Raw genomic sequence first — 14,137 nt, forward strand, 5'->3', positions numbered from 1 at the left:
TAGTGGTAGAGGGAGAGGGATGGTGTACGTATGTTCTGCCAACCTTCTTACATCTGAATAATAATGTAATGTCACTACATATAATATAACATTTCTCCACTACATTTCTCCCCTCCACCTCCAATTCCATTTGGTTTTGGGACTAAGACCCCTCACCCCTCCCTTCCTACGCATTCAAATTTATTTTTCAATGAATTAACCTTTTTGTAATTCAAACACAAAAGATAAAATTCATATTGGTTGAATTAGGGTGTGTGCAAAGTGTCAGCCCCTGACACAAACATTTTTCTTTCTAATTAATAATTCTCTTACACCTTTTTGTTATGCACAATGTCAAACAACACACAGCCACCAGCCCACTTAATTCACAAACATACGTAGACCACCCGGCCTAAGAGAGAGACACAGATGAATGTGGGTGTGTGGGTATTTAGGCAGCCAAGCCAAAGGTGTACGTAGCTTAAAAAAGCAAGCAGAAAATTTATAGTAGGTGAAATGAAAAAATGGTGGCAGTCATAAGTAACATACATATCAATATCAACCCTTCCTTTTTCAATTCAACCCAAACAAAATCAAAGAGCCTACGCCTACCACTTGCATGATTCATACTATTCAATTTCATGTACGTACGACGTACCTACCCTCTTCATCCATATCATAACACTAAATACTAAATGTTACTAATTTCATCACTACTACTTAACATCGTTAATTACTTATCTGGATTAATAATTAAAGAGGAAAAGTGTCTTAACATAATTATAATTTATCTATCACTCAATTAATGGGAATCCTACTTTAATTCATCCATTCACAAACAAGAGAGTGTGCGTGGATTTGTGAGAAAATCGAGAAAGATGGAAAGACCGATACCCGCAATTAATGAGCGCGCTGCGGACACTGTAACATGTTTTTGGCATCTCAACCTCAATTACACACCACCACTCTCTCTCTCTCTCTCTCTCTCTCTCTCTGTGTGGAGATGGTATAGTACGTACAAAACTACATACATAGACTAGTAGTATGTGGTAGGAGATATAGCTATGTACCTAGCTTCATACAATGGGAGCTGAGGGGGCAGAGGTAGATGTATACTTTTTCAGTTGAAAATATGTGTGTGTTTAGATAGACTCTATTACATGTGTTTATAAATATAGGGCTCCTATGGTAAGAAAAACATGTATTGGGTTTGTTTTTACACAGATTTTGCAGCAGATTCTCCCCATATAAGTGACAAGAAATCAGCAATTGCATCGAATCTAGGTACCATGTATGCATGTCTGCATTCCCCCATCCCCATGCCTGCTTTGGTGTTTGTAAAAATGACAAGCAGAAAGAAAAAAAAAAAGAAACAGTAATTTGGCTTTGTAGAGAGAGAGGTGGGGAAAAGTTTTGGCAAGGGCCTGCCCTTTTGTGCACGCTATCAACTCCAAACTGTCACCTTAATCGCTTTTACGCCTCATTTAAAACCACCCTTCTTCACCTGCCATAATGAATTCAGAGCAACTTGGACTTTTCTGCTTTACCACTATTATTCATTCATGAACATTCCTAATAGGCTCATTCCTGATATATTAAAAATATATATGAGAAATCAAAATGAATGGGATTTTATAAGTATAAAAGATTCAAAATTCATTTTTGTTTCGTCAATAAACTCCTTCAGTTTTAACCTGATTAATTATTATAAGTTAACTTCCAACATTTTATTTTATCCCAATGCTTTGAATTTCACGAACATGGTCCAAAAACATTACATGAACTTAATGCACGTTGTCAGAACCCAGTTTGAATATTACAAACTGTTGTCACACGGACCCAATTATGCCTCCATAGGTGATCCAACAGTCCAACTAAGAAAAGGTCCCTTCTCTGACCACTAATGCATTGGAGCGGAAGAAGCTAAGTGCATAGGAGAAACGTTTGCAATCTAACAACTCACTCATACTGCTAAAGAATGGCAGCTAAACAACTTTTTCTTTTTTTTTTTTTTTGGGTTACCAGCTACAGACTGTCACGACTTGATTTTAATTGCAGGAACAGTAAGTCCACAGCGATACAATGTATTGGTACCTTCAACAGCTCTATCAGTCCAATGAAGTGTAACTACACAGAATTGTTCAAAATTATAAACATATGCTATTATCTTCTACAAGTTCTAGTCAGATATTGGCACACAACATGATACTTGGTGCAGATTCGGATGTTCTGGAAAAGTTCACACATAGATCAAAGATAACAAAGACAAGAAGAAAGATCCAAGACACTTCAAAGTCGGCGTCTTTGGTGGAGCAGCTGGGAACTGGTACAGTTACCCTAAAATGGCACCCTGAGAAAAGTAGCGTATTGAGATAGCATCCACATGTTAAAAACACAAATGTAAAGAAACTATCATCAGTCAAATCATTATGTTCTCGTCACTAGAATAACCAGAACTCACATTCTTTCTGTACATGTAAAGAGTATTGGCTAAGACAACGTGAAATAGGCAGGTCACAGACTGTTGAACTTGAAAAGAATTTTGTTCTGATAAACTACGCCTGGAAATTTGCTCAGAGAGCCTCTTTTCCTTCAGTTATCGGAATAGATCAAGTGTCCCTTCACTTTGAAAGCCAATAGATGATGAGGAAAAGTGTACAAGCAGCAATAACTGCAGAGAGGATGAGAGTGTCCCTTGATCGTTTTCTTCGGATAGAACCTGAGAGAATCAAATAGCTAGGTAGTCAAGCATAGCTTTTTTTGCATATCTCGCTTAAAGGAAGCAACACCTCTTCAGGAAATTACCAATTAGACCACGAATGACCGGAAATTTGTCACCCAGTAGCTTGACTTTTCCTTGAACATCTCCAAACAAGGCCCTTTGAGAGCCCAAGACAGCTCTGGTCGCTTGAGCTTGACTAATCACATCATCAATCTGTAAGAAGTTCACCAAAATGTCTAGAGGTTTAATAATTGACACCATTCACATACTGTAAATTTTTTTATGTACGCAAATAACAAAACCACGAGAGACTAACAAATTTTTTGGATGAAGTACAACAATCAAGATGGTGAGACAATAATGAAAGTAATTAAAAAGACACCTTCAACCCTCATCAAACTAAGAGGGTGTTTGGCTAAGCTTATCTACAGCATCTTATAAGCTCCTATATCTTATAAGTTGTTATAGGAACTTCTAAGATGTTGGATCTTATTCTAAAAATAAGCTTGTAAAGCGTTTGGATAAACTAAAACATTATGTGCTTAGAGTGTGTGGCATAAAAAGCTCTTTTAATTGATATAATGATTAAAAGAGAACATAATACCATTAAGATCAAGTAAGTAGCTAAACAGTGACATTTTGGGTCTAATCTTTTTAAAATACTTTCATAAGTATTATAGGTTTAACTCCAAATAAAAACTTAAGTGATAATCCTTTTTTACAAAAATGAAAATTTTGACATGAGAATTGATACAAATGTAATTTAATATTGGATTTTCATACAATGTTAGGCGCCATAAGATTAGAACTGGAGACAGGAGGAGGTCGTTCAAGAATAGTGTGAAATATGTGAAGGTTAAAATTGAGTCATATCCAAAAATGAGGATATTTTTGTCTTATGAATGTTAATTATATAGATCTTATAAGATGTTTTTAAAAAAGTTAGGTAAAGTTAAAAAAAATTAAGATCTTATAAGATCCAGAAGCTCTTTCTAAAAAATATTCTCAAATGATTTCAAGAGCATATAAGCTCCCAAACATCTTATAAGATGTTTTGAGGAGCTTATAAGCTTAGCTCAACACCCTCCGAGTCCACTCCACCCTAAGCTACACCAGTTCATAAAATCACAAACAAAAGTTCTTCTGAAAGTCATACCCAAGACACAATTGTCAGCAGCTTATAAATCTTACATGAGATATGCTTCCATGTATCGCAGCTCTTTCCCGTAGCAAATGCATTCTTGGAGACCCATTCCCAGAAGCCTGCATAAAACAACTTTTAGCTAAAACATGATTCCCAAGAAAACTGTGTCTAACCATATTGATGAATTACATGGCATCACCTTGTACTCACTGATATCATCTCGAACAGAACTAAGAAGTTCAGCATGTTCCCTCATTGAGCTAATATTTCCCTTGATACGTCTAAATTCCTACATAAGATCTGCAGTCACTTCCACCAGATTTCAAGATACAAATTATGGCAGGAAAAATGAATACAAGAAGAGCTCTGTGAAATATAGGCAGAAGCTCTTGGCAAGGCAAGAGAAGGATAGCCAGAAAAGGTTCAGGCTCCTTCACAAATCATCCTTAATTTGAAAATCATAAGATGAAATATTTACTCATCAACCACATGACATATTATTGTAAGGACAAATTTAGGTAAATGAAGATAAGAACCACAACAAGCTAGTTTATTTCATAGCAAGTCTAGGACAGAGAAATAAACAAATAAATCAATCCGTACCTGACAATCCAATGAATAAAATGAAAAGATGATCACATGAGTATGTTGAAATAGTTCATTAGTGGAAAAATGTTAGAAACTTAGACACCCTACTTAATCCACACAAGAAATACTTCCAATTCCCAAAATCTACTAATCCACAAGCAGTCAAAAGCCAACGACCATTTGAGACAAAAGAAGGATGAGGACTGTGAATTGAGCTCCCAATAATCTCAGGTATATCAGTAGAAGGTATTATTTGACACAACAAGAATATTAGACACTCTACTTAATCATCATGACTCACTTATAACAGGGACAGTTAACAAAAGATTCATTCATACACAGGATGCCCCGTCCTAATTGATGTTCCTTAAAATAGCAAGTAATGTCTAAAACTTACCCGAGCAAGAACATAAAAAGCCAATGCAACAAATAGGCCCATTGACAACCCCCGGATCAATTATCCAATCATCATTATCCTCTGTTTTTATTTCTCTTGACTGGTAAATATTTCTAATAAACTACATGTTACTACAGAGTGTAGGTATACAAACTGTCACATTATCCTCAGAGTTAACCTATCATCAGTTTTGGTTTTGCACAGGACATGGATATGGGGTCAGGATATTTCCCCAAGTATAATCGAAATGTTGAATCAAAGTTTGGACATGTTCTTTTGTATGGAAGAATTTAGAAAATGTGAAGAAACAAAATAAAGCAAAGTAAGTGGAGCATAGAGAACTAGCTGCCCAGTTAAAATTTTGATCCCTCCACATGGCACATTTGCTGAGAATTCCTTGAATGAAAAGCTAGATGCTGTCTGATGGAAAAAGCGTGAATAAGATAAAGCATCTTGAGAAAGTTATAGCTTACTAATTCTGAATTCTGATGTTGTAGCGAATAGATAAAAATGATTGCCAAGCAAAGTTCACTAAAAAAGGGTAGATCAATCATCATAATCATTGCTCATATCAACCACCTCTTTAGCTTTGCTGAATTTCATTAATATTTTCACTAGAAAAACAAAAAATTGAGTGTATCAACCAGAAAACCACTTCCCCAGTTGTAATTCTTGTTTCTTGTCGAATAGTAACTGACCTGCGTAAACTCATGCAATATGTCTCTATGCCTTGCAAGCTTTTGAGTAACCGAAGTAGCAGGCCCTGCAGATGCAGCACACCGACTCATTGAATCATTTATATCCAGCAACTTCTCAAGCAATGACTGAATCTCCATTTCCATAGACTTCCACGACCTGCTGGACCCAAGAGTTGGTGAACCAGCATCGACAAATCCTGGAAACACATGATCTCATAAAAAACACAAGGCCTTGCACCAAGTCATAGTCATTATATAAAAAGTGTTGCGGGTGTCAAACAGCATGCTGTAAAACTGTCTTCAGTTTATTATTGGAAAAGCTCTTCAACAAGTAACATTGCTCCAATAATTCGGTTGCCAGAAGCAACCATAAGAAAGCAGATCACTCCTTAAACTTACAGATATGATCAGCATCAAGTCCATCTAATAGTTCCCAAGTTAAAAGACCTTTTGGTAGAAATATAAAAACATCCAGTAGTTATAAAACTTGAGAACTTATGTAATAAACTAATTTAACTACTTAACAACAAGAAGACAATGCTTAGCCTATTGTCTCTCACTCGCAGTAGTCAATAGGAGGACTTTAAAGTCATCATATTACCTCATCCCCAGACCAAATTCTCATTAGTTTAATCACAGCCGCAAGCCACTTTTGCAGCCAATAGATAAACTATAAACTCCGTGAGGTATTAATATAGAGTTTTAAGATTCACAATTAACTCTTAAGACAAGCCGCATCAACAGATCTAAAATTGCAGACACACCAGAAAACCCAAAAACCCAGTAAAATCAATTCAGTTTCAAATGATTTCAGCAAGTTATGGTTATCGCTGCCAATGCACGATCCAGATGGGATCAAGGTGTTCCACTCTCCCTTATCATTTAAGAAGATAAAAAACCCATCACGCATTGCCCAAAAAGTTATTTTGGATTTACAAAAAGAATTTGCTAAAGAAAATACAGCCAACAGGTAGTTTAACACGACCATCCAGCTGATTGATAGTAAGTACAGAGAAAGAAAAATGCTTAACCTCCTTGCGTGAAACGCGCGCCGAGCTTAGCATACGACGAGAGCTTGACATCTAGATCGCCTTCGATTTTCCGAGCCTCTTTCCGGAGCTCTTCCCAGCCCGATTCCTGCAACACATCCATACTCGGATCCTCGGGCACCAGAATCTACAGTGACCCGAACCGGTTTCCGAGCCGTCTTACTTTGTTCTATACACTAATTACGATCCAAATCCGTCAGTTGTCTACAGTTGGAATTGGGCGGGTCGCGGGATCCGAGTGCGCAACAGTGTTGGTGACTGATGCAGTTTCTAACACTCCAGTTTCCTTATTTCGTTGCCCACTACGCCTGCGAGCGAGTGCATCTGCGCTTCGGGTTGACTTTAATTACTCTTTTACCCCTTGCTACCAATTGTTTCTTTTTTCCTAAAATACGTTACGTCAAGTTCATCATCCCTCCTAATTACTATCCACTGCAACAAAAGAGAATAAATACGTCAACAGCAAGTAAAATCAAGCCCAATTTCTCAAACTACCTAAACCAGCCCAAAGAGTATTTCTATTATAAATCTGTGGCCCAGATATCACCAAGTCCAAGTAAAACCCAAAGCTTGGAAGTGGGCCTCCAATATTAACCCAGTTATCTAATGTGATGATTGAGGGCTGCTATAAAAATATGCACATTTGAGACCCAGAATTCATCACATGTGCTGTAAAAGTCTGTTACTAATATCGAATATATCAATACTTCATAATTATTATTAAAATAAATTAATACACGTATATTAGTGAGACCCAAATTGGTGGCATCCTGATTACTGACAAAAATATATCAATTTAAAAATATTAAATAATGTAAATAACGATTGATATCTCGTTGTCTTCCAGCAAGACTTTCGGATGAGACTAATTCATTTGGATTATATTATAATTAATTTATACTATTTATTAAGTGTGAGGGGATTAAATTAATTATTTTTTATTAATATGTACCGACTAAAATACTATCGAGTTTGCTTATTCTTCCATAAACGATCATCCCTTTAAAGTTAATTTTCTACTCGTGCACGTCTAAAGTTGATTTGCTTCATTATTTTTACTAATGCACGTCTAAAGTTGATTTGCTTCATTATTTTTATTAATTGAAATTGAACTTGAGTAAGATGCATCGAATTGTATACAGAGTGTCATCAAATTAAAGATTTTATTGTGATAAAATTAGAATTACTATGTTAATATTTATATATCTGGTGATAATTCAAAGATTTTTTTATATTTTATTATTGATATTATGCTTTTATTATAATACTTTCCACATAAAAAATAAATTAATATTCGCATGCCCTCCAATTCCATCTCAGTACCAGATCGAAAATATGTCACTTTGAATAAATACTTTTCAGAATTTATTAATATATATATATATATAGACACATATAATGTACCACGTCTCCCATGCATGAATATATAATTAATAAAGTAGGTACGAATTAAAACATATATACATAGCAATCAAAGTTCAACCAATCTATCTGTCTCTGAATTTCTCTGATTATATCAATAAGGTCTGAGGTTATTGCTCAACTAACCTTGAATTACCCTCCTCCCCCCCAAAAAAAAGAGAAAAAATAAATATTAATACACAGTGCTTCCCGGGATTTAAAAAAATTATATTCACGTTTGTTTCTATCCAACAAATAATTCATTCTATTAGTCAAATTCATCGAATTTATTGATATTTAACTAATAAATGAAGTTATTTATTAGATAAAAACAAACATTAGGAATATTAAATATTTTCTTTTTTCAGACAATTTAATTTTTTGAATAAGGTAAGCGTTAATTAAATGCCTTCCTATATTATAATAGTCAGTTTATGAAGCGATTACAGCTGCTTTTGTGAAAGGATAAACCACATATGCATGTTTGTTCAACTTAGTACAACAAATGTGGGAAACACAAAAATTCAAAGTTGTCTTCATGTTCAATAAATAAATAAATAAGAAGTCCCAGTCTTGGGCGGCCAAATTAATTGACTAATTGATTGAGTTGTACGTACTAGAAATGTACCTTTAGTCGTCTCAATCTTCACTTAAATCCACTGCAAAGTCAATGCTCCAGGCGTTTGCTATTCTAAATCACACTATACAACTATTACACTATTATTGCACCTATTCACAAAAGTATTCGCCATCAATTAACTTAATTTCAATTCATATATTATACTCGAAACACAAATATACACTATAAATATTTTCTGGAACTGCTTTGATTCTCAATTGATGTGGGCCATTGTTCATACTTATTATTATTGTAATTTTGTATAATTAATATAGTTTTTAGATGTATAATTAATATAAATATTTTGTATCTATTATATATATATGAGATACGAGATTACAATTCTCTCCAACTATTCGTTTATTTGGTCTGAATTAAATATCAAAATATTTTTGCTGGAATTATCTATTTTTCTAATTTAATCTTTTAATTGTAAGAGATTGAGAATACATCGATCAACTATTTTACACAAAATTCTTGATCAAATTATCTCCAATTTGTGTGGAGATACTTTATTAGCTATGATTGCTCATGATGCTTGATGATTCAAAACCATTAAATATATCTCATTTGTACACGATAAAAGTACGAAAAGTAAAATTGATATGTATCATTATCATACATGATTAAAAAAAAAAAAGGCAACGATTTCACTTTAAGATAAGATTAACACAAAAAGAAAATTAAAGATAAATAAAACGGGATTTGGTAGTAAAAGCGTAATCTTGATGTGTTAGATTCTTCTTTATCTCACTTTTTATTTATTCAGTAAAAAATTTTAATTTTAGTTTCCACGAAATTGAGATTTAGTTGGGATTACGTGGAAGAAATAAGAAAGGTGAAAATGGGCCGGTTTGGTCTATATTCCACTAGACCAGAGGGCCCACAACTTTAGAATAAGTGGACACCTTTGTCCCATTTTTGTCAAGGTAGGCCCACCACCTTCGAGGTTAGTTTAGTATTCGGCAGAAAAGTACAGACCGTATGTACGGCTGCGTATGCACTACGTTACGTTTGGGTACATCCAAGATTTTTGCGAATTTCATTACTTTTTTATTTGCATGAATACTAAAAAATATTAAAAAAAGATTGCACGGTTGGCTTAATTTGGTCTTCCAGACAAAACCAACATAAAAAACTTATATGATGTACTTCTTTAATATTTTATTTTTGTTAATTTACTCCATTAATATCATAAAATTTCACTCATATTCAAGTAATGTCAATTAAAAAAATAAATAAAATTAAAGTACAACCGACTCATTTAAAATTGATCATAATTAAAACACACTACTGTCGTTAAAAAAAATTATAAATATTCTCTAAAATTAATAGTCGTTTAATAAATACTCCATCATGACAGTCCATTATAGGGAGTATTTGTTAGACAACTATTTATTTCAATAAAGAATTTGTCCTTTTTTAAAAAATAAAGGTGTAATCATAATCATAACAACAGAAAAAAAAAAAAGAAAAAACATTCAATATAGTAGAATCATATATATATATATATATCAATAATATTTATATTTTCCTATTTATTATAATAAGCAAGTGATGGAACATATAACGACAAATTAAGTTAAAATTAATGTTATTAGTAGTGTTAGATATCAATTATAATATATATTTTTTTAGTTTTCCAAAACATAATTTTAAAAAATTTAACCAGTGATAAGAATTATGGAGAGTTGAACATTGTTGATAGTTTTTATAGATTTTTAAGCAATTTTTTTTATATTATTAGTCAATTCACTGAATTTTAATTAATACAATAATGTATTTATTAAATATAAATAAATATCAAGAGTATTAAATAAATTTTTTTGAATAACATAAAATTTACTCATAATTACACGAAACTTAAAAAACAGGAAATTTAAGTATACATAATATATTTTTTTTCCAGCATAGAGATCTATCATTGTAATGTAGAGTCTTTGTGTGTAGTTAATTAGGTAGAGTTGGTTTCTAGGATTAAAAAACACGAATGTACAAAGTAATTGAGTTGGTTTCTAGGATTAATAATTAGGTAGAGTCTTTGTGTGTAGTTAATGCTTTGAGATTACTAGATGCTTCCACAAAAATATATATAAAAAAAAAAAATTCGAAATGTAGATTTTTATTTTTTTAAATAAAATGGGAAGCTGAAGAAAGAAAAAAATAGAGATTAATAAAATAAATAAATATTACGTATTGTTTGGTACACAAGAGTCACTATAAATAGGTCATGTTCATACGTAGAGTACGAAAATTTCAGCTGACCATCAATTATTGAATATTCACACAATAAAATTCGACCACGTAATTTTGTTTGTGATAGCTATTGCCATGGACCATATTTCATTTTGTTAGCATTATAAATTAAATTTCAGTATAAATCACTGTACTTGTAATTTTGTTTTAGCTGTTAATTAAATAATAATAACACGATATGCTTTTCTAAATTTACAGGATATCTAGTTGACTTCACAAGCATTTAAAAGGAAAAAGTTTAGGGATCCCTATGATAATAGAAATATTTTAAAAAATTCATATAAAAATTAAAGTATCAATTATCTTTCATGTGATATAAAATAAAATTTTAAAAAAAATCCATACAAAAATTGGACAACACGCACTTTAATTACGAATTAACCGTGAAAGTTAACTGACGTGGCGCGTTCCCAGTGGCTACGGTGTGCACTGTTGAATGTTTCTGCCCTACCCCAAAAATTCAGGTTGACCGTGGCCCCCAATTTTGAATATATATATATATAAAAGAAAACCTATAAGAAAGAAGAAAATATCAACAAAAACACTTAAATCCATTCTTCCAATCACAACCTTACACATCATTTTCCTTTAACTACGGGAAATTTCCTTGCCTACTTCACTTCCAATTCCATACAAAAAAAGAAACCCCACATTTATGAGGGTTTTATTGGAATAGTGGAAACTATTCAAACATAAAATAAATTAATAATATTTTATAATTATAGTAAATTAGAATTTTTTTAGTAAATAAAAAAAGAAAGAAAAGAATCCTGAAATCATCTGCCTGGTCTTGTATTTAGTTGACATTTTCAAGGCTCTTCCTCTTATATAATTTCCTGGTGCGCATCTTGAAATCTTTGCGGACTCTTGTGCTATTTCCTTCTCTCTTTCTCCTTCCAAAACAACTCCCCCTGTATTTCTTTTTTCCCACCACCACTTCCGCCGCAACAAAGACTGCTCTCGGATGAAACATTCTACCGGAAAAAGCAGAGGAATCAATCATGTCAAACATACCCACGTCTCTCTCTGAAGTCTGTCTCACTCTTTTCCGTCTAGCCATGTCCATAACCGACCCTTGGCCTTTCTCTTAGATTTTCTCCGCACCCGCCGTCTTTGTACACCTTCCTGTCTAGGGTTTGTCGCATTTTTTGGGGGAAAAAGAATTCATGGGCAGGATACGAGGTTTCTTGCTCAAACACCGAGTCACCACACTTTTTCGGCGGGTTTTCCGGCGTCCTTCTGCTTTCCACCGCCTAGACCCACCTCAAGGCGCCCGTGTGAAACCCTTCTCCGGGCTCATTCTCTGGACTCACCGCCTCCGGACCAAAGCAAAGTCACTTCTGTGTAGGAATCTTGATCCGGGTCGAGGGTACATTCGTGCGGGGCAGGAGCCTGTTTTGGAGAAGCCCGCGCCTGTCCCGAAAGGGCACATGGCGGTTTACGTGGGTCAAAAAGATGGCGATTTTCAGAGGATTTTGGTGCCCGTTGTGTATTTCAATCACCCTTTGTTCGGGGATTTGCTGAAAGAGTCCGAAAAGGAGTACGGGTTCAATCATTCCGGAGGGATTACCATACCATGTCGGATCTCGGAGTTTGAGCGTGTCCAGACCCGGATCAAGGCAGTTCAGTGTAACCGGAAATTGCTGTCGTGGAAGAGAAACCGCAGGAGTTTGACTGTGTCTTGAACATGATGATGACGATAAAAACGTGGTTGTGGTGATTAAAGATTATTTAGCAACTTCTCTTTTGATGATATATTCTAGTATTTATTTGGAATTATTGTAGCTTTGATTCACAGTGTATGGTTGTGTAGATATGGAGATTTTTTAGATCATAATTATTTCCGTAGTTTCAATCTACTAAAACAAATATAATTTTTTGCTATAATTTTGTTTTTTCTGCTAATATAAATAATCACAACTCCATAACAGTCATTAGTCCACGTTCCTACAAACAAGATTAAAATCATGACAAATATTGATTAATCATAATAAAATTAAATATTTTGCATTATTTTTATTTGATCGTGATTCATCGTATTAACTAACTAAATTTATATATAGCTCATTACGGTCATTTTTAATTATATATAGGTAAATAAAATATCAATTTATAATAAAAATTTCAGACAGCGTTTCCTACTGTCATATTAATTGACTGCTCAAATATGGAAAAAGAAGTTTCCCTAAATATGGAGAAGGAAGAAATATAAAAAACTTGTCAAGTATTTTCATTGTTTCCAAATTAGCTTTTGATGCATAGGATTAGAAAGAATTAAATTGTAATTATCATCCAATTATTGATAACTTTAAATATTATGATTGGCTATAAAAGGAAGTTTTTATTGCAATTGTTGTTTGATTAATGGAATCTGCTTAAATTGATTTAGATGAAAATATTTCCAGAGTGTACATTTAGCCATAAAAGGACTTAAATTCTTTGTTCAATAATTTCAATCTTTTTATTATGGATAATTAGCAGTGATGGGCTAAGAATCAGAACCCCTTTATTCCTACCTTAAATGATTAATAATTACCACTGTCTTCACCTTTGGAGGACCTGAGCTGAGCTGACTAATAATTAGTGGTATACCATTTTTTCTTTGTTCTACTTTCTAGATCACTATCATTTCTCATTCAACACGCTCTCATGTTATCATCAATTTTATAAACTTATACATCTGATAAAATAGAATAACTATTGTATAATTTATATGATATTTAATTTTATTTTAAAATAAACCCTTAAAATATTTTAAAAAATATAAGTATTATAAGCAGTTTTAACACCCCATAATAAATCAACGTAAAGTGGTGGGCTTTGCGTATTTAATAAAATTGGAGTTTTAATAGGAATAATTATATTTGCACCCCAACCTTCAATTAAAAATAAATAAATATTATTACACAAATTACTCTTGATTTTTTATTGTTATGGATGGTTTGTGTAATTCTTATCTTTATTTTCTAGGCCTGTAAACCTATTTTGTATTTTGTGATAATTTGGCGCGGATCAAATGACGACCACATATGTCCTTCTCCTAAAATGCGGTGTAAACGGAAGAAAATCTACAAGGAAGATAGTGAGTGTCAATTCTCATTACATTACACCCACTCGATGGTGGATTTCAATTAGGCACCACCATCATATGGTATGGGGTCATAAATGCGTGCCTTATTTCCTAGGGATCCCTTTTATGTGTTTACTTCTCATGATTTCAACTTTGATTATTGGTCCAAACTTCCCGAAATTCCTCACAAATTTTTGACGTAGATAAAAAGAAA

General features: G+C 33.3%; 2 protein-coding genes across 3 annotated transcripts; one reads left to right on the forward strand and one right to left on the reverse strand.

The window, feature by feature from the left end:
* On the reverse strand, positions 1,993 to 6,987 carry LOC105171088 (Golgi SNAP receptor complex member 1-2). Of its 2 annotated transcripts, XR_848542.2 has the most exons (7): positions 6,560 to 6,987; positions 5,529 to 5,725; positions 4,045 to 4,134; positions 3,893 to 3,964; positions 2,785 to 2,914; positions 2,441 to 2,698; positions 1,993 to 2,329 (listed from the first exon to the last, which is right to left on the reverse strand). XR_848542.2 is itself a non-coding variant. In XM_011092106.2 (6 exons), exons 1-6 carry the CDS (start codon positions 6,678 to 6,680, stop codon positions 2,601 to 2,603), a joined length of 708 nt encoding a protein of 235 aa, XP_011090408.1. In that variant the 5' UTR covers positions 6,681 to 6,987; the 3' UTR covers positions 2,345 to 2,600. The 2 variants fall into 2 exon arrangements, 1 of the variants encoding a protein (XP_011090408.1); XM_011092106.2 differs by lacking the exon at positions 1,993 to 2,329 and having other exon boundaries at positions 2,345 to 2,698.
* On the forward strand, positions 11,684 to 12,727 carry LOC105171100 (auxin-responsive protein SAUR36-like). The gene has a single exon (XM_011092118.2). The coding sequence runs from the start codon at positions 12,020 to 12,022 to the stop codon at positions 12,536 to 12,538; it is 519 nt and encodes a 172-aa protein (XP_011090420.1). The 5' UTR covers positions 11,684 to 12,019; the 3' UTR covers positions 12,539 to 12,727.

This window comes from Sesamum indicum, linkage group LG1 (genome assembly GCF_000512975.1).
Source record: "Sesamum indicum cultivar Zhongzhi No. 13 linkage group LG1, S_indicum_v1.0, whole genome shotgun sequence".
NCBI lineage: Eukaryota > Viridiplantae > Streptophyta > Magnoliopsida > Lamiales > Pedaliaceae > Sesamum > Sesamum indicum.